Genomic DNA, 24930 nt, shown 5'->3' with positions numbered 1-24930 from the left:
CAAAATTCTCCCTTCCTTTATATATTTTTTTCAGTTTAGAGACATATCATAGCATTCATAATGGTCAACATCATTTTTCTTTGGTCTTTCTCTTTTGTATATCCACTAGTCCTCATTATATATTGAACAATCTTACCACAATATTATGAATTCCACTAATTTCTCATTGAATCGATACATTGTCATTGTGATTCTAGTATCTTTTACTCATTCTTCAGCTATAAACATAGATAACGGAGTCTGGGCAATACTTATATTTGAAAGACTTTATAATGTAGTGGAAAGAACTTGGAAACTAGGTATATGATACTGCTTTTTACAAGAAATATGATCATAGAAATGTCCCCACATTCCTTAACATTCCCTTTCCACCTGTGTATTATCAGGATGGCAATGCACTTTGTACATATGTTCATTCATTTGCCAAATATGTACTGGATGGTAACTGTATGCCAGCCACTATTTTAAAGCATAGAATACATTCTTTGGAGATACATGACAAAAATACCTCTGTGTGTGTGTGTGTGTGTGTGTGTGTGTGTGTGTGTGTGACAGAGAGAGAGAGAGAGAGAGGTAATGGAAAAGAGTGAAACAACTAAAAGAGACAGGAGAGGCACCTGGGTAGCTCAGTTGATTAAGCATTGGCCTCTTGATTTGGCTCAGGTCATGATCTCAGGGTCATGATATTGAGCCCGGCATTAGGCTTTGCACTCAGGGCAGAGTCTGCTTGGGATTCTTGCTCCTTCTCCCTCCCTTTTTCCCCCTCCCTCCTCCTTGCCCTACTTCTGTTCAAGGCTCCCTCTTTTCTGAAAGAAAGAAAGAAAGAAAGAAAAAGAAAGAAAGAAAGAAAGAGAAAGAAGAAAGAAAGAAAGAAAGAAAGAAAGAAAGAAAGAAAGAAAGAAAGATAGAAAGAGACAGGAATGTAGGCTGGCATATGGTGGGGTTAGGGAAGTTAATCTAAACACTAAATTAAAAAAAGATTAGATAGTTAAAATCTAAGACTGCTCCATAAAGACTAGTACCATGACTTTCTCCATGAATATTCAATGCCAATTTCAGTGTCTGAAATAGTTAAATTAATAGAATATTTGCTTTAAAATTAAAGAGATAACTTATGTAAAAAAGCCTATTAATGTCTAAAATATTAAACAAAGATTTTTTATTCCAAATTCAAACTCATCAGAATATTTTCAGTAAAGGACTTTTTTAGTTATACTTTACTAAGCCAAGAAAAGAGGGGCAATAAAATATACAAACAGAAATAACATACCGATGACAGACTTTGTAGGGTGTTTACAGACTTTGTAGGGAGATAACTAAGGGAAACCTGGCTGGCTTAGTTGGTAGAATATGCAACTCTTGATCTTGAGGTTGTGAGTTTGAGCCCCCACTGGGGGTAAAGCTTTCTTTTAAAAAAATGATATCTAGCAAAGCTTCTGGATTTTAGAAAAGGAAAAAGAATAGTTGGTAATCTTTATCTTTTTTTCCTGCAGTTCTCTGCTTAATTTTTGCTGAGTAATTCAGCTTGTATTTATAGAATGTGTAGAAGAAGAAAATAGAATGAAGACTAATGTTATGAGGGGCTGCTTTGACCCTGAGAGACTCAGTATTCACCCAGCATATTTCCTAACAACTCCAAGCCATGTTTGGAAGATACAAATAAGAGAAAATATATTTTTATGGAACATAGATCTGGACATAAGAACCTCAACCTGTGCCTAGTGTTATCAAAGATCCAAAAACCAATGATGCACTGTAATCATTAAAAGGGGAAAAAACAAAGAGAAGAAAGTCCAGAGGCTGAACTATAGGAAGAATATCATCTAAGGCTTAGGTTTCAGCTTTACCTACATCTGGTATTAAACATATAGTTTTAAGCATTCATGAATCAAGTAAGCCCGGTATATTTCTGGTGATTTGCAAGAATAAATGGGATTATTTTTTATAACTCAACCAATTACCCAAGACCTAGAGAATGTGGAAATGACAACAAAGCAAGCTGTTATGTTTCATACTTCCTGAGAGTTTCTGTAAAGTTTCATGTAAACATGAAAATGTTTACAATAGTTGTAAAAGCCTCCAAATGTCCATGGATCTTGAATTTACATATTTGATTTAATTCAACTACATATTTTCAGAAGTTACATATTCGGTTACTAAGAGAACAGAATAAAGGTTTATTGAAAAAGTATCGCTTGAACTAAACCCTCCACATTCTTTCCTGTCACTAAGTCACATTTTTTCAGGATTTCTGTATATTTTAGGGGGGAAAAAACTGGTGTAAGACAGTGACAGAATATGGAACAGAGGAATAAAAGTGGAAGGAAAGCCTCAGAATTTGGAGTGTGAATAAAAGTGGACAGAGAGGAGAAGGAGGGTTAGAATAGTTCCCAGGCTGTGCTAGGAGATAGAAGCTAGCATGCACTGCTAGGAGGAGCGAACAGTCCACCTTGATTGAATCAGAAATGACACGGACGGAAGCATAAATAAATTGATGGTAGAAAAACGATCTGAATTTACCCCTCTTATGTTTGAGAATTACCAACTAGTCTACCTGAAATATAAAACCCAGTGACCAAAAAAAAAAAAAAAAATGGGTGTGGAGTTTAAGTTTGGTTATTTGATTTTTAGTACTTTTATGAGATTTGACAAATATATATATATATGCTATAAAACTATATAAAAGCTATCCTAATAACAAAATAGACACAACATCCTCACTAATATTATTACATTAGTACAGAAGTTAGACTTCTCTGGCTATTATTATAACTCTTTTCAATGTGAGCTACAATAACAATTTGAAAACCCATTTTATAGTTAAATGTGTGGAATACATACTACATTCTGATGTGAAGGGCACTAGGAACCTATCCCTTCCACAAATAGCTCTTCATCAAAGCACCACTATACCTGAAATTACACAATTTCACTTAATGAAGATTTTCCCTTCCTGGAAATTCACTTTATTTTTCTTTTAAGATTTTATTTATTTATGTATTTATTCATGAGAGACACAGAGAGAAGCAGAGACATAGGCAGAAGGAGAAGCAGGCTCCCTGTGGGGTGCACAATGTGGGACTCGATCCCAGGACCCCGGGATCACGACCTGAGCTGAAGGTAGATGCTCAACCACTGAGCCATCCAGGCATCGCTGGAAATTCACTTTAAAGTGAAAATATTACTAAAAGGCAGTAATCACTAACTCCCTATTATTTCACTTTGATTGTTTTTCTCTCATGCCTAAGCCCAAGCAATATGAAACCTGTCTCCTGTGGAGTCCTCCAATTTTTGAAAAATATAATTTGTGAAAGATGCAAAAATTTGAACTAATTCTATGTCATAATTAGGAATGGCACCTTCTAACAAAACCCTGAAACACCTACTCTAGCTCATATCAGATCAAATTATATTAGACTTGCTCCTCACAATGGAATAGACTATGTATCTGCCCATGTTTTATCCATGAATTTTCATCAGAAAGCAGTTCATTGAAACAATATGCTTTAGACTCCACTAAGGTTAAGATGAAGAATGAACTTTTGTTCTTCAAAAGGACATAATAATGAGATATTCCTTTATTCAGAGTTGAAGATAAGAAAACAGGAAACAAATACCGTATTTACTCCTTTACTGTAAGTTATTATTTTTATGTTTTTATGTTCAAGGTCCATGTATCTCACAACAGTTACGAAAGGGCTTCCTGGAAGAGCAAAAATCCAAAAACAAAAAACAAAAACAAAGTGAAACAAAACAAAAAACATGTGCCCCAACTCACACGGCCCCACCTTACCAGAGAGAGAGGATCACAGACTGACAGACACTAACATCTATAAAAGTGGACACCACAATTTTGCCAAGTCATTGAACCCTGAGCTCACTTACAGTCCAAAGGAAGCCATGCTGGACGAAGATGGATACATCACTTTAAATATTAAAACCCGAAAATCAGCTCTCACCTCAGGTAAGAATATCCAAAGCCAGCAATTTGGAAGTTAATTATTGAAATAAGTCAACTCTACTTCCCTTTCTCTACTAGCAATAGCACGTATAGTTTTATTTTATTTTCCTGATGACCATCCTGCACTACAGAATTTGAGTAATAGCTGCATTGGGTTAGGCAGACTTATTTAGAATATAAGCCACAAAAGATAAAAACAGGGTACATTACATTAGGCTTATACAGTTTACTCCTAGAAGGGATAGAAACCAACAGCAGAAGAGAAAAGAATGTTTTATAACCTCATTTTCTAAGCTGTCAGCAAATGGATATGATTCTTCAATCTTGCTTATAAGAGCAAGTATTTTGTCAGGGTTGGCACAAAACAAAGCAAAGACATACAAAGCCTTAACAGTTGTATTTTGACTCAGGGATTAGTCCATTAGAAAAGGATGGATGTGTGGAATGGGAATGGGTTATACCTGATGATCACCAAAGGAACATCAGCAAAATCTGTCAATGAGGCAGTTTATATCACTCAGAAAGTCTTGAGAGGGCAGGGGTAAGGGTGATGCTGCCCCATAGCTGTGCTGTACTGCCTGCCCTTTAACATCTTTATTGTATGCCTACAGTTGACTCTGATAACTCATCTTTGTGGCGTGTGATGGCTTTGATTCTGCTGATCTTGTGCGTGGGGTTAATTGTTGGGCTGGTGACTCTGGGGATAATGTGTAAGTATTGGCTCACTGCAAAAGATTTGTTCTGAGGAAAGAAATACCTAAGGATCCTGGTGTACACCACTAAGCTTAACTGTCCTTACATATCTATTTGTTGCTACTTCAATCACCTTATACATGGCTGCCAAGACATTCCCAATAAAGGAGAACTCTGACTTTTCCCTTCTGATTCAAACCACTTTTTTGATGTATCAATTTAAATTATTTTCAAGAATTTTAAACTGGTCTTCAAGATTCCCCTCAGCCTAGATCCACACAATCTTTTCAAATTTTTTTCTCCCTATCCTGTGTATCTTCAGTTCCAGCCAATGTGGACTTTTCTATTTCACAAACACATCCTCTTTCCTGTCTTAAATTTCACTCCATTCTATTCCCTCTTCCTAAAATGCCCTCCTTCCCACTTTGTTTAATGAATGCATTTACTTTCACTCAGAAGCAGTTCATATCCCACCTACTGTATCTATTTTTTTCTTTGTATAAATCTAAAAGCCCTCCAATGTCACATTACCATCCATGTAGCTGTTGCTTGTGTGCTTGCTTATTTTCTCACAAGATATTGTAGAATCTTTTGTTTGCCATCTTTTTTATTCTTCAGAATATCACAGCATTTTGAGTGCAACAAGAAATCAATATGTATTTTTAAAATAAATTGATATTTTCATATTATGTGAAAAAATTGGGACACCTGGGTGGCTCAGCGGTTGAGCATCTGCCTTTGGCTCAGGTCATGATCCTGGAGTTGCCAGATCGAGTCCCACATCAGGGGTCCCCACGGGGAGCCTGTTTCTTCCTCTGCCTGTATCTCTGCTTCTCTCTGTGTCTCTCATAAATAAATAAATAAATAAATAAATAAATAAATAAATAAATCTTAAAAACAATAACAGAGGTCATCCACTTCTGAAATATCAAAGCAAAGAAATATCAAAACATCTGCTTTGGGCATGCAATTTGATCATGGCATTTTCTTATTTGTGATTGTCTCCTTCACATAGTTTACCTCTTCTTTTGGATTACCATCAGGTGTCAGTTTTGCACAGTTCTTAATTTGTTCTTTATACCGCCCACTACCCAGACCCCTTTGCAGTACTCATTTACTTGTGTGTATCTAGGAAACACTTCACAGATTGACAGTTCTACTGAAATTAAAGTTCATTGAAAAGTCTTCACATCACCATTATTATCCTGATTATAAATTATTATCTAACTTTTTCATCTAGCTGTTACAGAGCAAAACTACCAACAAGTGGAGAATAAAAATGTCTCAGGAACACTGAACCAATTAGCAAAGCGATTCTGCCAATATTTAATAAAACAATCGGAACCAAAGAGCAATGTCCGTAAGTATGGTTTTGTAACCTTTTCATCTCCCCTCCCCCTGGAGTATTTCTGTGATATTATCTGTAGGGAACCTGGAAATCTACAGGAAACACCGACATGTGGGAAAAGCAAAAGTAAAAAGTATGGACTCCTATGCTTGGTTTCATATTAAGGCCATAAATGCAGCCCATGTGACAGAAACTGGAGATATTATGGAGATAGTTGCTATGGATTCTTCAAGCACAACTTGACATGGGAGGAGAGTAAGCAGTACTGTATTGACGTGAATGCTACTTTGCTGAAGATCACCAGCCAGAAGGTTCTGGTAAGGAGATTCCTGTGTCAAATATTTTGGAGTCATAAGGAGAAGAATCTTAAGTGAAACATTTGACTTTAAAATATATGCATACTTTTTTCCCTCATTTCTTCCAATCTCTGCTAATCTGAGAACCTCATCAAGCCCAGTAGAAATGACCATATTTAAGAGTAAAAAGGAGTAAAATGAACTAATGAGACTTAGAGTTCTGGTGTTATCTCTGTGACAAGCCATTTCACTTTTCTCAACTCCTTTAATTGCATTTACTAACTCATAAGAGAATCTGAAAGTATAAAGAAATTCAATACCATTGTAAAATATAAATAGAAATGTCATCCAACTATCACGTGAGTCCTCAGTTTCTGCTAAATTGTTCAACAGTTGAACTCGAACAAACCATGACTCAGACTCCACCTTTTCATAGACTTTTCCATAGTTTTGGGAACAACTTTATTTGAAAAATACACAGGATTTCAGTTGAAATTTTTCTACTAAACATGTCTCTTTTTCCACATTTTTCCTCTTGGACAGCTTCTAACAAAGGTCCTGTTTTGAAGTGAAATATGTTCACATTCACTCATGCACTCTCCCTTTATTATTTAAGGTAGCTTTTCTCTTTTTTGCGAATCCTGGAGCAAATCAGAAACCAAGCCTTGGAGTCTCCCTTCTGTCAAATAATAGATTCATTAAAACATTTTTTGAAAGGCAGAAATTGTTTATAGTATTTAACCGATAGCCTCCAATGTGGTAATTATTCACATTCTGTATATTAAAAATGAAAGCAAGTAGAAGATCTGAATTTGGGTTGTGTGTAGAGATTAAAATGAACTCAAATAGTCAAGCCAGTAATATTCTTTAGAACTGCTGTAATTGATCAACAAAATTGACTTATATGGGGATCCCTGGGTGGCTCAGCAGTTTAATGCCACCCTTCGGCCCAGGGCATGATCCTGGAGTTCCAGGATCGAGACCCACATCAGGCTCCCTGCATGAAGCCTGCTTCTCCCTCTGTCTGTGTCTCTTCCCCCTGCCTCTCTCTCATGAATAAATAAATAAAATCTTTTTTTTAAATTGACTTATACATTCCTGAGCCAAAGTAATGGACCAGACATGAGGAGATCATTCCAGTGACACTCATGATCATTTGTGTGCCTTGTTAGTCTAACTGCTGTACCACCCACTAACTTTTTTTGTGAACTGAAATTCATAGAGATGATATTCAGGTAAATAAATTAACTTTCTTCCTGATCAAGCAAAATGAGAGTACCCTAAAATCTCAACTTCAATAAGAGATTAATTGAAGACGTACAAACATGTCTTGAATCTTGCTATTCTAAGCTGATGGCAGGTTGGAAGTTTATAAATGAAAGAGGAAGTGATGTCATTTTTGAGAAACAATAGGTGAATTTCAAGTAGAATATACTTCTTATGGTGAAGTATATAATGTGGATATATTTTAAAGAAAGAACAAGAGTTAATAGAAAGATGAGGGGTAGCTCAACCTTTAAAAAAATAAGCAGTCAGGATCCCTAGGTGGCTTAATTGGTTAAGCGTCTGACTCTTGGTTTTGGCTCACGTCATGATTTCAGGGTCATGGGATCGAAACCCATGAAAAGGGAGGCTGCTTGAGATTCTTTCCCTCTTCCTCTACCCCTTCCTCTGCTGTCTCTCTCTCTAAAACAGATAGACAAATCTCTTAAAAATAAGCGAATAAATAAATAAAAATCAAGCAGTCAAAAGTGACTTTCTTATGGAATGCCATTCTGTGCCTCACTTCTGTCAAGAAGCTCAAGTCATTTTTTACCTGCCATGAATGCCTTCTCACCTACCTGTTTTTCTAGGAGGTTTGAGAGTACATTTGACTCTTTCTAATTTTGTTACCCATAAATTGATTGATTGACTAATTGATTGGTTTATCTATTAATTCAACAAATATGCACTGGAACTATTCCAGTAGCTGAACCAATGCACTTAATAAAACATACAGAAGTCTCTAGATTCAGGGAACTTATAGTCTAGTTGAAGCAATAGGCAATGAACAGAACAAGTAAGTACAGTGTATCCTATAGTAGGTAGTGATAATTCCTAAGTAGAAAAAGGTATAAATTAGAAAAAGCAAATGCTGTTTGTAATCCTTTTGAGAAAGACATCATATAATTTCTTTTATTCAATCAACTAAAACAAATTAATACTTCCAATGTAAATATTGTAGGCTACTACAAACTAAACTAAGCAACGAAATCAAAGTAAGTAGAACTTAAATCTAGGGAATAATAAAGTTTCACCAACAATATATTTCTTTTTTCATTTTCCTTCTCTAGTTGTTTACTACTATGTTATTTAAGAGCCATATTTGGCACACTATTTGAAACTCTTGTCTTCAATTGATGGAAGATAAGCGTGTAGAAAGGTTAGAATACCTGCTTTCTGTGAACATTTTTTTCTGTGTTCAACAAGCAATTTTTTATTCTAAAACAAAGAAACTTGGCACAATTCTAAATATCAAATATAATTAATGAGCATTAACATAGACATATAATCTTACTTGTTTCTGTTGTTCAGGATCTTATCACAAAGTTTTGTTTTTACACCATTATAAGAACTGTGGAAGCAGGCTGACCATTATATATATCTGTGTTTGCAATAGAAATACATAAAGTCCAGGACTGGATTAATTCGTTGGGTTGGATTATCCCGCAAGAACCCTAATGAGATCTGGATGTGGGAAGATGGCTATGTGCCCTCCAAAGATGTGTAAGTCACTGGACATTCAGAATTCAAGGCACAACTAGAAAATTTTATTCTTGAGATCCTCTACCCTCTTGAGGACAAGTTACTTAAAAGTTAGTAGGTGGCTCTATGCCCTACTGTGTGCTATATATGCAGCAGCACACTCACTGACATGGTACTTCTAATAAGACAGTTCTACTTAACTTACTCTCCCATTCCTCTACTCTTAATCTAAGTTACAATCCATTTCTATTCCTGATATTTTCCCCATTCATTTCTACCCTCAAATTTACCATTGAAACATTTGTGTGTGTGTGTGTGTGTGTGTGTGTGTGTGTGTGTTTAGGTTGATCTGAGTCTCTTCACATATTTTTCAAACAAAATGATCATTTTTGTTATTTAATGGTTGAAAGTGATTACTTCTAGGATTCTTTTGACTTTCCAGTATTATTTTGCATACTCTTCTACCCCAGAGGTCTCCACAAATCAGGCAACCACCGTTCACAAGGTGGTTCTAATGTTCATATCATAAGGCTCCATCCTTCTACAGACAGCCCAAGCAAAGGAGGCATTTACACTGAGTATTTAATATGCTTTCCAATATCCAATCTCAAGACCTTTGCTCATCATGTATATCAAAACTGTAATGTCTCTTCAGTTAAAATTTACACTGATAACCACAACTTGTACAATCTGATCATTACTTAAATTTTCAATTAATTTATTCAACAGATATTAAGTATTTACTATGGGTAGGAGCAAAGGATAATGCAACTATAAGCAAACATCTTAGATCTTGAGCTTTATTTCCTATCATTTACTGACTCATTCACCATTTTGAAGGCAAACTGGTGAACCCTCTGTGCTTTCAATGAACTAAACTTGTTTCGCTGTCTTAGGGCTTTTGTACTTACTGATTTCCTCTAGAATGCTCCACTTCCAGAACTCCATGATGAGCTCCTCCTTGTGATTTATGTGTCTGTTTAAACATCACTTCTTGGGATCCCTGGGTGGTGCAGCGGTTTGGCGCCTGCCTTTGGCCCAGGGCGCGATCCTGGAGACCCGGGATCGAATCCCACGTCGGGCTCCCGGCACATGGAGCCTACTTCTCCCTCTGCCTGTGTCTCTGCCTCTCTCTCTTTCTCTCTGTATGACTATCATAAATAAATAAAAAATAAAATAAAAATATTAAACATCACTTCTTCAATGAGGTCAACTTAAATTGCACAAACTGAATTAACCTCCTTCCACCTACATCCACTTGAGTCCGTAATCATAACCATTTCATTTCTCTTGCCATTCTCTGAAATTTTCCATTTGTTGGCTTCTTACCAATATCCTCTTACCATCATGTAACTTCCCCAGTAGAACCGACTGTGTCCTTGTTTACTCTATCAATATCAGCATACACACACAAACTTAGGCACATACTAGGTATCCCATAGGTATTTGGTGAATAAATTAAATATATACATTTTTTTTGTTCTCTTGTCATAATCACCACAGCAGAGAACATACACAAGTTAACAGGCAACCACAATAGAATGTGCTGCCTTATCTCTGCTACCTTGTAGCATAAATCCTCATTTCAAAAGTGTTTAATCAACTTACTTTTCCTTAAGCGCAGTCCCACTTGGTGCAGCTACTTGACCTATGGGGTCTCTCACCTCTTCTCTGTTGATCTAAATCCTACCCTTCCTTCAAGGCAGAACTAAAGCATTATCTTCCATGAAAAGATGAAAAAGTAGAGCTTTTCCTATCATTTCACATCCCATCCATCTCTTTCTCTGGACACCTATTTGCCTACTGCTCACTTTTGCTTAATCACTGCTATAGTAAAATGCTATTGAGTTACTCAGATGTACATACTTTATACTCCCAAGCAGATTGAAAATTCGTCAATGATCTGAATGTGGCTTTTTGCTTTAATCCCCCTACTTTTTGTTTCTACTTTGTGCAACAAAATACTTTCACACAGAGTTTAATTGTTGACTGTTTATATAGCTTTCGAAGGAACTTATTCTATCTTTTCCATTCACAGGTTTGAGCTTTCTGGAAACGAAAGAGAAAATATGAATTGTGCTTATTTTTATAATGGGAAAATTTACCCTACCGTCTGTAAGAACAAGCATTATTTAATATGTGAGAGAAAGGCAGGCATGGTGAATGTGGACGCACTATTTTAATGCAAAGAGATGTCATAGACAAGTGCTCAATTTTACAATGCAAGATCTGGATGCAGAACTCGCTAGCCATAAAATGGCTTATTTTTCCCTTTATTTCTCTTGGAGTCACCTTTGCATTATCTTTTCAAACAATAATATATATATATCCCTTTATAACACGGGATAAGATAACTTTGTTTCTTCTTTATACATCCAGAAGCCTATCTGTGAATGATCATTGGTTCTCAATTGTCCTGTTTCCATGGATTTTCTTTCTCCTTCTCTTCCATTCCTAATCACCTCAACATGGTATGATTTGGTGCATTTTCAGACATAAACATATACATTTTAAATTGAAATAAGAAAAGTTAGAACTTAATTGGCTTAAGCTGTGCAAAATACCTAAATCTGAAAGACAGCATAAGGTAATGGAAAGGATACTAAACTTGGAGTAAGTAGAATAATCTAGATTGTATGATTACTTAATGTACAACCATGGACCAATTAGTCATGTAGTCACTTTAACGTTCATTTTCTCACATTTAAGATAGAATCACGCCCATTATTTTACAGTTGTACAATCTAATAAAACATCAGAGTCCCATGAAGGCCAACACCATGACTTTCCCATTTGCTGTTGTATGCCTGGCACCAAACACGGTTCCTGGCTCAGCAGAAACAGAAAGATAGCTGCTTCTCATTGTGTGAGAAGATTGATCTGTAAAACATTACACAATTGTGATTTGGAATCCACCTTCAGTCAGATTCAAAAGCAAAGAAAATAAAGTTTCCTTCTGCACAAGGAAAACAAAATTTCTATGCAAAAAAACTTGATGGTGCTTAAAAATAAGAAAAATACTTCTTAACAAGGTCTATAGGCAAGTTAACAAAACAGCAAGTACAAATGTTTTATCTTTTCCTGACAGTTCTATGCTTGGTTTTTGCTGAGTAATTCATGAAGAATTTATAGATATGTGGAGAGTCACTCTTTCTTTCCCACAGCTTCCCTGAAGTACTCTTTATTCTTACATTGGTGGTAACAAAATTTATAAATAAGATTCTGAAACATTCCATTTGAGATCTTTGTTAAAGCATACAGATGTTCAAATACAAATGCATAAGGTTCTCAGTGGAAGGCTGAGACAAAGCTACAAATAAGTTTTAATATATTTTGAGAAAAATTACATTAGAACTTCCTCCCTGTGCGGCTTTTGCTAAATTACTCTGTTTCCTCACTTATGAAATGGGCTTGATATTATTACTTTACTCACAGGTAATAGTGAGGATCATTTAGTATAATATATAAAATATTGAATACAGTACCAAGCATGTAATATATATTCAATAAATATGTATTACTTACCTTTGTGCTCTAACACTCAAAGACACTTGAATCTTTATCTTGATGTAGATTATCAATATCAACAAGCAGATTTGGGGGGGACTAAGGAAAAATAATGCAAATGCTTCAGAGTCTGTTTCTACTTCAAATGTCTTGAGATCTTGGCTTTTGAGGTATAGTATCATTATTTTACTGTTTTTACTTATTGACTTAGAGAGATGGAATAGGAACTAATAATTCAGAAAACCATCCAAAAACAACCAACCATATCTCTGGACTTTAGTGTTTTATTGCCCACAAACGGAAAAACATATGTTTATATGTTACTATGGCACCAGTAAATTTCAAAGAATATATCTTCATTCATGGCAAAAAAAAAAAAAAAACGTAATTAAAAAATGTAAACCTATAGGGATGGGTGGCTCAGCGATTGAGCGTCTACCTTCGGCTCAGGGCACAATCCCAGGATCCACGATCGAGTCCCACATTGGACTTCCTGCATGGAGTCTGCTTCTCCTTCTGCCTGTGTCTCTACCTCTCTCTGTGTATGTCTCTCATGAATAAATAAATAAATCAAATCTTTAAAAAATATATAAACCAATCAAACCATGCCTACAAAAATTCTTTTCTCTGGTACTCAGATCAAAAGCATCTTATACATGAAATTGGAATAGTACAGATTTTAATAGCACAGGTTCTGTGATAAGACCACCTAGTTTCAAATATTAACTCTTCCACTTACTACCCAAATGAACTTCAGTGAATAATTTGATCTATCTGTGCTTCAATTTACAATTAAGTTACAATATACTAATAATAGTGTTTCTATCAGAGAGCTATTTTGAGAATCAAAATAATTCACATAAAAGCCCATTGAAACAGTGCTTGGAATGTAATGAATAATAGCAGGTAGTGCAATTAAAAACAAGAGCAATACAAGTAACATATTAATCCTTTATTGGGAGAGCCCAATGTTTCCCCCAAAGAAACTTATCAGAGAATGTATTGTATTAGAGAAAACTAGATCTTCCTGAGCTTGATATTTGGTACTGATAAAATTTGAGAGCACCTGGGAGTTAATGACAATTCACTGAATTTCCTTTCCTGTACTCCCAACATTAGTTTTAATGCATGTTTGGTATACTTATGGTTTCTTCCTCTTTTTCTCCTTCCTCAGGATAGAAATCATTACATGATAAAGGCTACAGAGAGTTAAGTCACATTATTTTTCAGGTTAGAATCTCAGGATGCATGAAAATCATTTGAAATATATGGAGAATTTGCTTGGGTTTACCTCCTAAGATCCTCTCAGGCCCACCCTGTGCCTTGGGAGGTAGAGCTCAAATGAACAACACTTCTTGGAGCAACTTTCCTCTGGCTTACAGTTAATTTAGCTATTGGGAGGCACTCACAGTAATCAAAGGGTGAAAGGAGAGCATGGTCAGGGTATTCATTCCCTTGGCTTTCTCCCTACCATGCCACATTTGACAAAGGCTGTGTGTTCTGTATCTTAGGCCATGGCCCCCATCAGACAGTCACAGTTCAAAGACCCTCCTCTTAACTCCTCAGGCCTAGGGGTAATAACATCATCCCAATGCATATTTCAGCACCTCTTTTTGTTCCCATTACCCCTTCCCCAAACTTTATAAACAGTGTCTTTATCCAATGCCCTTAGATTACTCTTTGAGTATGCCATTTGTTTTGCTTTGTTATAGAGATCAATGATTGATCCAGGGAGACAGTGAAACAAAAAAGAACATTGCAATTTTGCAGATTGTTGAGATTTGCAAACTATAAATTATCAAGATATGATCCTTGGCCATAAGGACAAATGGCCAATATGTGAATGATGATTAAAATATCAAGTTTCTTAATACCAAGGCTATAATCACAAGATGTGGCAGAAATGGCCGTCTATCCACTAAATAATTCATGCTTCTCATTTAGAGCAAAGTAGTCATCAAAAGTTTGCTAGCCAGGCAAAAATTACATTTATCAGACCCAGCCTTTTAGAGCTAAAACAGGCATTGCATTAGTTCATGTGGACATGCTATATGCTACTTCTTGATTATGGCTTTCAAGAAGTAGACACGGATTTGCCATCTTCTCTTTTCCTTTCTAAGGGACTCCAAAGTCTCACAAGATAGAAGCCTGGGTCCCATTTGGAGGAAATCTTCCCACTAACCAGGATTACTGGAGCTAAATTGTTATGAGAGCAAGAAATAATCTTTATTGTGTTAAACAACTGATTTTTTTTGAGACTTACTTGTCACAGAAACTACATTACCCTAATACAGTGGGTAAATTTATTTTAGGGGAGAAATTCCTTCCTAGCTTTTTTTTTTTAAGGATAAGGATACACAATGATCTATAGCTCCTTATACCCTGGTTTGTCCAATGTTAGCTAACCTCGGATCTTTGCTGTCTATGTCATCCACATTCTTCATGTTTTGTACCAAATAGAAGTGCATTTTTTTACACCTTTATTCTTTTCATCTTGGTAATAATCCAGTGGTATAATCCACTTCAACAACTGCTGCACTTCAGAACCCAGAGCAGTAACTTACTCTACCTTAGACCCTTTCAATTCAGTTTCTTTTCTCGCTTCCTACTTTAACAAGTTATACTTTGGCTTAAACTTCATAAACTTCTGCTTTCCAGATGAAAATGCATCTATTCTATATATTAAACCCAAACATAGTTTCCCACTAGTGTGAGAAGTAGCCAATTTCAGTTCTTTCATGAGCTTGTTCCTTCCGTAAGAGGAGTTATTTGTCTTAGGTTCTCATGTGGACTGCTTTACCTATCACAGCATCTCAGACATGCAGGAGGAAGAAACATACACCTCTCTTCGTTGGGATAGTCCAACACCAAGCTTTTACCAGAACCACCTATCTTCCACCAAATATTCAGGTAACCAGTTCTAATTATTCAATCCAAGACTTTGCAGTTTATGTTTTGTTTCCTGTTCTATGATGAGCCCAAGGTGATTTTTCTAATGAAATAACCCACATATGCATGCATATGATAATGTGCATGATATGCTAATATTAAAAAATGAAGTGATGTGGAAGAGTAATTAAAGGTGCAAAAGGAAGAGATCAATGGATTTGACAAATATATGGTAACTTTTTCCCCTGTCTCTTGCTGGAAGGACAAAGAATTCCTGGATTTGGAAGATAAATGAAAAAAATCATATATTTTTATTATTTTAGTTCCTGTATAAAATGCCCTGAAAGTTATCTGACAAACACTAGGAAATAAAGAGAAAAAAATAGGTTGAAAAACTGAAAATCTTACCAGCCTGAAGCTGTGTGCTATGGTGATCAGTCCTGGTGTTCTTCTGTAACATTTGTATTCGATTCCTATTGTGTTGATAATTAATTACCACAGACCAAGAGAGTTAATACAACATAAATTTAGTATCTTAACAGTTCTAAAGATCAGAATTCCAGAATAGGTTTCATTGGGCAAAATGTTGACAGGGCTGCATTCCTTCGAGAGGCTCTAGCTAGGGGAGATTCCATTTATTTGTGTTTTCCAGTTTCTAGAGCTGCATTTCTTGCTCCGCTTGGCTCATGGCCCCTTCCTCCATTTTCAAAGCCTGCAGTTACGCCTTCAAATTTCTTTCTGCTTCCATCATCATGTAGCACCCTGACCACTAACCTCTCACTTATAAAGGCCCAGATAAAAAGCATAATGTCATCTCAAGATCCTTAACTTAATACAGTGTAAAGTCTTTTTTTGCCACAAAAGGTAACATTTACAAGTTCTAGAGAGTAGGACATGGGCATTTGGGACAGGGGCATTATTCAGCCTACCACATAATCCAAAGATAAGTTTTATTTTTTCTCCGATTTGTGTTAAGAATATAACAAACCACACATTCTTCACTTTTCTTTCCTGGATAGATGCAAAATTACCTGGGGTGGAGGGGATGTATTCCTCATCCAAAATTGTATGTTTAAAAGAAATATCTCAGAAACAGTCATGTTCAAGTGGCACTGAAAAGGGATGATGTGCCACAGCATTTCTACTTTCAAATATGAAAGCCTGCTACCTGGTTTGCTATAATCTCTAAAAGATTGTCGGAATAGAATATAGGTAACTAGTTAGTAAGATTGTAGCATCATAAGAGGCAAGAGGAGTATGTTACTTAACCTCTTGGATTTGACATCTTTCTAAATCAAAGGTGTTCTGAGTTTTAACTTGCATTTCAAAAAGTTGGAGTTCTTTTTTCCTGTTATCACAGTTCCCATGGCCTCAAGGATTCTCGAGTAAGAATACTAATTCTTTCATTCAGTCTAGTTTTATCCCAACCCATTTCTCTCATCTACTTTCTCTAACTCACTGTCATTGCCCCATCCTACTCCAGGAGCATGGTGTCTGGTGACAGTGATTACATGTATTCTCTGCGTGGGCTCAATAGCAACCTCCGTTTTCTTGGGCCTCAAGTGTAAGTACACAAGGATATCTTCAAAATAATCTATATACATATATTTCATATACTTTATACACAATTATACATTGCAAACCTACATATATGCTGAATATAGCTTTTTTTTTAAGGATTTAATTTATTTATTCATGAGAGACAGAGAGAGAGGCAGAAACACAGGCAGAGGGAGAAGTGAGCTCCATGCAGGAAGCCCGATGTGGGATTCGATCCTGGATCCCAGAATCACGCCCTGAGGTGAAGGCAGACGCTCAACTGCTGAGCCACCCAGGCATCCCTGCATATACCTTTATATACAATTCTGTTTATGTATATCATTATAAATAAAATGTCATAATTTATAAATAGAGAAACAATTAGAAACATGTAAATGCATATAAGTGATTATTTTATAATGACTTACTAATTTTTTTAAGATTTTTTTTTTTTTTTTATTCAAGAGAGAGAACATGAGACTGGGGAGGGATAGAGGAAAAGGGAAAGGGAGAAGCAGACTCCCTGCTCAGCAGGGAGGCCGATAAGGGGTTTAATACCAGGACCATGAGATGATGACCTGAGGTGAAGTCAGATGCTTAACCGACTGAGCCACCCAGACCCCCCAAGTGTTCCTAATTTAAATTATGGGACATTTATATAACTCACAAAGCACTTGTATGTCACTTTTAATAACATTTAATGTTCATTTGCATGTTTTTTAGCCCAATTCTAATGCTGTAGGTCTCTTTGGGGAAAATAATGCAAATAATTACCTATTATTATGATTCAATTTGTGAATCATATTAGTATGCAATTTGCAGGATTAAGTATAAAGCTTTCTTTTCTAAAACTGTATGTATTCTAAACTTATTTTTATGCAGATTATTTTAGTAAGTCTTTCACTTTACATTAGGCAAAGTACAAATTAATAAGTTTAATGCAAATCTAAGCATTTTATGTGGGCCATATTTAATCACATTTATTTCCTTTAGTTTAAATTTAAGACATGTTTTCATATCTGGCAAGTGAAACTTCTATAAAATATAATTACAGGGCTATGATTCTAAAAAATAAACAAAAAAACAACTAATAACTGCATTATCATTCATGCTAGTACTAAGAAGGTTAGAAAGACAGAGATAAAAATTATAGTTCAGATAATTCTTCCTTTTCATATGCTCTGGCAAAGCATTTATTTATGTAGAAGACTAGCAATGAGGGAGAATTATGAGTTCTACAATGAGAAAGAGATGGGTTCAGATTTACTTTCACAAAATACAAGAAACCTAATCTTGTTCATATTAGTTGTGAGTTTATTTTCCTGATTCTTCTTAGAAAATTGATTTAAGGATTACTAGAAGCTCAATAAAGAATTGTTACCTTGTCTATCATCTCAAAAGAAATTTTACTGCTCACAGCAAATGTTAGCACTTCCAGAAAGCTTTCCTTATCTCACTCTACTCTCTTTGTGCTTCATATAAAAATGCATTATTTAAACCAAATCCAAGTCTTTTTTTTTTTAAGTAACTCACATTTAAATATATATTTATCAAACAGACACACTGGAAATAGATGCCAGAGTTGAAAGAGAACTAACTGATAAATCAATTAACATCTAATGATTCAGTTTCTTTTCTAAAATCTGGACACTTTGAACAGAATATTGTTGAACTCCATTCTAATGACAGTACAAGAATTCATATTTTTTTAAAGATTTTATTTATTCATTTATGATAGACATAGAAAGAGGGGGTGGGGGGCAGAGACACAGCCGGAAGGAGAAGCAGGCTCCATGCTGGGAACCCTATGTGGGACTCGATCCCGGGGCTCCAAGATCAGGCCCCCCGCCAAAGGCAGGCACTAAACCACTGAGCCACCTAGGGATCCCCCAAGAATTCATATTTAACTGGCATTGCAAATATTAAAAGATATGGTTTAAATATCACACCGATATAATAAATTTCAATGCTGCTTTATAAATATGAACTACCTGGGGTTAGAAGATAAAACAAATGAAGTTTATAAAGAACATTTTCAATTAAAAACAAGATTATCTAAAGATGCAATACTTCAAGTAATATTATTAAGTAATTGGGATATAGAATATGTCTTTATATAAAAATGAACCTATAGTCTCCAATCACCAATTATTACATAGCCAAAAAACACACATAGTACATACTAAGGGTGTTTGTAAAAGCATACTCTACATCTTCCATGTCCTCAAGAAACTTGCTGTCAATATAATTTTAATTTTGTTTTTCTCTCTGTATAGTTCATGAAATCTGTTTAGATAAATTATGACAATCATGTTCCTGACAAACTCTGGGTTATTTTAAACTATACTAATTATTTTTGACCCAGAAATCCCACTTTTGGAAACTTTTCCTATAGATAAACCTACACATACAGCAACGGGGAATAAAAAAAATAGTAAGGACTCAAATGCCTATCATTTAAGGGATCATTTAAATTAACAATAGTACAATATTACATCCACACCATGGAATACCATGAAACAAAGAGGAGAAAAAGAAGGAAAACAAAGAGAAACAGAAGGAGGAAAAGAAAAGAAGGGAGGAGAAGAGAAAGAAGAGGAAATAGAGAAGGAGGAGGAAGAAGAGGAGAGAGGAGGGGAGGGGAGAAGGAGGGAGAGGAGAGAGATGGGTTTTAAAAGGGGGGGGGGGGGAAGCAACAGCAGTAAAAAGCAGGTGCTCTCTATGGACTGATACATAAATGTCTTCCGGATACATCCTTAAGTGAAAAAAGCAACTTCTAAAGTCATGTATACAGTACACCACAATTTGATTGAGAACAAATATTTTCTTCATATGCCAGGTAATACTGGAAAGATATATAAGAAGTAACTAAAAATGGGATCAGGAGAAGGAGATATATGGTGACAATATCAGTGTTTACTTTTTGTTGTTTTTTAATGTTGTAATCCCATGGAATGTATTAAACAATATTTTTAACTTCCAGAACAAAAGTTGGGTGAAGAAAATATTTCAATGAAGATAAAGAAAAGCTAGCCAGAAAATAAAGTATTTAAAACTTGGGACGCCTGGGTGGCTCAGTGGTTGAGCATCTGCCTTTGGCTCAGGACATGAACCCGGGGTCCTGGGATCAAGTCCCATTCAGGTTCCCCTCGAGGACCTGCTTCTCCCTCTGCCTATGTCTCTGCCTCTCTCTCTGTATCTCTCATGAATAAATAAATACAATCTTTTTTAAAAAGTATTTAAAACTTTCAGTTATTTCTGGACATACTTACAAATAAAAGTTTTGGCTTTCTTTTCTTGTGTGTTAATAAGTATAAATACTTTTCAAATTTTTAAATATCACTATACCAATGTAAAATACTTTTACCATTGGCTTTTGTTCAAGTATAGTGACTTTCATTTTTGTGCTACTGATACTGTCATTTTTTTTTAAAGATTTCATTTATTTATCTGAGAGAGAGAGAGTGGAGAGAATGAGCAGAGAGAAGGCAGTGAGGCAGAGACAAGCAAACTTCCCACTGGGAAGGGAGCTCATGGTGGGTTTTGATTCCAGGACCCTGGGATCATGACCTGAGATGAAGGCAGATGCTCAACTGACTGAGCCAGCCAGGTGCCCCCCAAAATTGTCATTTACCAAGGTCATCTTATACATTCTCAAAATATTCTTAGGACTTTTGTTAAGTAGAACTAGTTATAAAAACAAAAAGGTTGTGTTAAGAAACAATTTTGTGTACTTCAAACATTCCTGTTTGTCCTTCCTAGTTATAGATTATGTTACAGCCAGTAGATTTTGAGCTATAAAAATCATGTTTAATTTTTAATAATTATTTTATCTTAATCATCATTCCATTTTAACAAAGAATATGAAATGTTTTTTCCATGAAAATTTTCATTGTAAAAGTCAATACTAATATTTAAATTATATATATAATAATGTACTATACACATTATAACACATATAATGTATGTAATTTAATATACATAGTAGAAAAAAGGACATGTTTCTCACAAAGGGTAATGAATGGAAATCTATATCCTGTTTAAAGTATCATGGTAATAAAGTAATGAATGAGTTAATTATAAATTATTCCTATATACCATCAAAAGTGCATACATAGATATCTGAAAATAAAATAACTGGTAAAAATTAATCATGTTACATTGATATAAAAGGATACACTGCAGTAATTTAAAGAAGTCTTTTAGAACTATTGTTATTAACATGGAGATATGGTTATGCAATATTTTGCCATGAAATAAGATGATTAATAAGTCAGTAATGGAAAAATACAGTCTCATAAACATTATATGTAAAATAGATGTGTTTTTTACATACACATATGGAAAAAGTTTCAATAGATATAAACTATTAGCAACTGTTATTTGAATGGTAGGTTTCAATGTAAGTAGGAGTAATTTCTTATTTTCTTCCTACTATTTTATATTTTCTATTTGTCCTACCATATGATTTATGCTAATTACTTTCTATTTTAAAAACTCTATAGTGCAAAATATTTTCTAAAAAGTCATATTTTCCCTTTATTTTTACTGTTCTTTTTCATTTTCTTAATTCATCAATTAGATATATCATATAACATGATATAAAAAATGCTCTTATTTTGAGGGCTTTAAAAACATTTGTTTTATATTCCCCTAAGTAAATACACTTGAATCTTTGTTCTTCACTTGTTGCAAATTGATTACAAGCAGAACACCAGTAAAGATACAATACCTTGCTTCCCATTTAGGGGGAAACTAAAGAGAAGTCTCCTTTCCCTTTCTCCAATTTTATTACAGCTTTATGTAGTACAACCTTTTCAGGTAGTAATAAACAAACAGAAATAGACTCAAGAATGTAATTAATCTAGAAAACATCAAAATTCAAAATTTTGGAACAATACTTCAAATTCCTAAAAGGGAATTTCCAAACATACCAGATTATAAATAGAATAAATAAATAACATCACTCTCTTACTCCCCACTCTGGTTACATTCAACCTTTCGCTAAGAAGAAGGAACATAATCCAAGCCACTAGCAACCAGGATTACTGATAGATAAGGCATATTCATCCATTGTCCATAGCTCTTGAGCAAAACGTAGAAGAGGATGAGAGTCCTAGAGTATATTGAGAAAGATTAGCATATGTGAAATAGTAGACCCAAGTGTAGAAGACAGAGAGAGTTAGACAAAAGTAATATTATTTTAAGACTTATTACATGAATATTTTCCCACACTGATTAAAAATATGAAGCAACAGATTCAAGGAATTCTATAAAAGCCAAACAGCATAAAGAAAGTCAATATCTATGTTAAAAAATATTTAATAAAATAGGAATTGATACTTTATAATATGATTTTTAAAAAGAACTGATTTGGGGTGCCTGGATGACTCAGTCGGTTAAGTGTCTGTCTTCAGCTCAGGTCATGATCCCTGGGTCCTGGGATCGAGCCCTGCATTGGGTTTCCTGTGTAACAAGGAGTCTGCTTCTCCTTCTCCCTCTGTCCCTCTCCCTGCTTGTATTCCTGTTCTCTCTCTTTATCAAATAAATAAATTTTTAAAAAATATTTTAAAAAAGTACTTATTTAAAAAGCTATTCAGATTTATAGGTAAAGAACTACAAAAAATGTAAAAATAATATGAAAATGGGAGGACTGCCCTTGCCAAATATTGAAATAAATTATAAATCTAAAATAATGAAGCCTATGCGGTATTGACATATGAGTAGATAAGCAAGTAGATTAAATATAATTAAAATAATATAAATATATCAAAGTAGTTTATTGAAAATTACAGTAAGCTAAAGATGGCAGTTAAAAGAGGATGAGGAGTGGGTTGTTTAGTAAATGATATGAGAGCACAATGTAGCCATCTAGGGAAAGAATTTGGAAGTCATATCTTATACATTCCAACAAAATAAATTCCAGCTACATCAAAATATGAAAGTGAAATATATTTATAAAAATATAATCTCAGGTGTAAGACATTTGCTAAAAATGACTCAAAAAGCATCTGATGTATGTGGTGGGGTGAACTACCCAAAGCAAAATCAAAAGACACTGGGAGATTCATGGCTCACATCATGCATTACCAAAATGTTAAGTGCGGTAACAGAATCAGTTAAATAGGAATGGAGAAGAAGATTCACAGGACTTGAAATGACAGTGCTGACAAATCTACATTTTATTACAAGAAAAGGATACAGTTTAAGAACCACATTAAGGTAAGGATATGGTCTGAAGAGCCCGGGTGCAAATAAGCACTTTGTCTTCCCTCTGTAACTGTCCTCTCAGGATGTGAATTCTCTCTTGAGTCAGGAACACAGAGCACTTTGGTAGCAGGGAACCCAAGATGAGTCTTGCTTGGGTACTTTTTTATTATGCTGACCACATAGCCATATTTCTGCCAGGTAATCAGCTTCAACAGCAGAGCCTACTCAGAATCTCCTTGTGACCAGGGGCAAATCATCATTCATATGGCATCAGTAAACAATGCTGACAAGCCAGGATCATCTGACCAAAAAATCCTCAGACTGATGATTACAAAGTTATATACTATTATTCAGTATGTCTCATACTTTGTCCAGAGGTCAGTGCCAGGCAGGAACTTTAGAAACACTGCTCAAGGATCCCTGGGTGGTGCAGCGGTTTAGCGCCAGCCTTTGGCCCCGGGCGCGATCCTGGAGACCCAGGATCGAATCCCACGTCGGGCTCCCCGTGCATGGAGCCTGTTTCTCCCTCTGCCTGTGTCTCTGCCTCTCTCTCTCTCTCTCTCTCTCTCTCTCTCTCTGTGACTATCATAAATAAATTTTTAAAAAAAGAAAAAAAAAAGAAACACTGCTCAAGCTGATCCCGGACCTGTTGGAATGAATTCTCATAGCACAATAAGGACCTCATATAAAACAATAACGAAAAGACTAGAAACTCAATGAAAAAAATTACAGCATGTGATTATATAGGCCATATATAACTATACACTTCATAGAAAAAGAAATGCAACTGACCTTTATATGTATGAAATAAAGTTTCAACACCAAGAGTAAAAATGGAAATGCAAATTCAAATGATATTGAAATACCACTTCCAACAACCTACATGAAGGTAATTTGGAAATATCTATATACAATTTAAATGCACATAAACTTTGACCTAGCAACTTCCCTTAAAAATATACTTGCATATGTGTGAAATTATGTATGATTAAGGTTCTTTATTACAGTATTTGTTTCCGAAATACCAAAAGATTACAAATAGTCTAAAAGTTAGTAGAGAATGACTAACATAAATCATGATATACCCTTATAATGGAGTCTGATAATAAAATAAAAGAACGAGAAAGCTCTTTGTATACTGATACAGAAAGAATTATGTCCAAAATATATTTAAGTGGTAAGATAAAATATGAAAAACCATATAAGTAGATTGTTACTATTTGTTTAAAGAGAAGAGGAAGCATTTTATATTCATTGGTTGATAAAATTCAAAATATGTATGGAAGAATAAAAAAGAAATTCATAAGCCTGACTGCTCTGGGGAGTGGAGTTGGGTACATCCATCCAAGTGGCAAAGGGGATTTTTCCTCTGTATCCTTTGAAGTTTTTGATTCTTGAACAGTGTCAACTTTATTTTTTTATATTTTTTAAAAGATTTTTATTTATTTATTTATTCATAAGAGACACAGAGAAAGAGAGAGGCAGAGACACAGGCAGAGGGAGAAAGAGGCTTCATGCAGGGAGCCTGATGCAGGACTCAATCCTGGGACTCCAGGATCACACCCTGGGCCAAAGGCAGGCGCTAAACCGCTGAGCCACCCAGGGATCCCTGAACAGTGTAAACTTTAAACAAAAACTTAGTGCAAACTAAAGTCACAAAATAATCAGTAATCTATAGTTGTCCTTACTCTGTATGGAAGAATTATTGTGTTGTAATTTGTCAGTATTTTTAATTAAGAATT

The 24930-nt window shown here is 35.1% G+C and overlaps 1 protein-coding gene across 2 annotated transcripts in view; it reads left to right on the top strand.

Moving 5' to 3' along the window:
* The first annotated feature begins 3852 nt into the window (after window positions 1–3852).
* LOC112917576 (C-type lectin domain family 1 member B) overlaps window positions 3853–24930 on the top strand; it is a 25915-nt gene continuing 4837 nt past the window's right edge. Inside the window, exons 1-7 of one of the 2 annotated variants that reach the window (XM_025995604.2) lie at window positions 3853–3964; window positions 4573–4671; window positions 5895–6014; window positions 6168–6319; window positions 8958–9064; window positions 15360–15460; window positions 16923–17003. In XM_025995604.2, coding sequence (XP_025851389.2) covers window positions 3901–3964; window positions 4573–4671; window positions 5895–6014; window positions 6168–6319; window positions 8958–9064; window positions 15360–15460; window positions 16923–17003 — 724 coding nt within the window. In that variant the 5' untranslated portion in view covers window positions 3853–3900. Of the gene's footprint in view, window positions 3965–4572; window positions 4672–5894; window positions 6015–6167; window positions 6320–8957; window positions 9065–11081; window positions 13158–15359; window positions 15461–16922; window positions 17004–24930 lie in introns of those variants that run through there. The other variant, XM_025995555.2, reaches the window with a different exon arrangement.

Source organism: Vulpes vulpes, chromosome 8, assembly GCF_048418805.1.
Source record: "Vulpes vulpes isolate BD-2025 chromosome 8, VulVul3, whole genome shotgun sequence".
Taxonomy (NCBI): domain Eukaryota; kingdom Metazoa; phylum Chordata; class Mammalia; order Carnivora; family Canidae; genus Vulpes; species Vulpes vulpes.
This window is presented reverse-complemented; position numbering and strand designations above follow the sequence as displayed.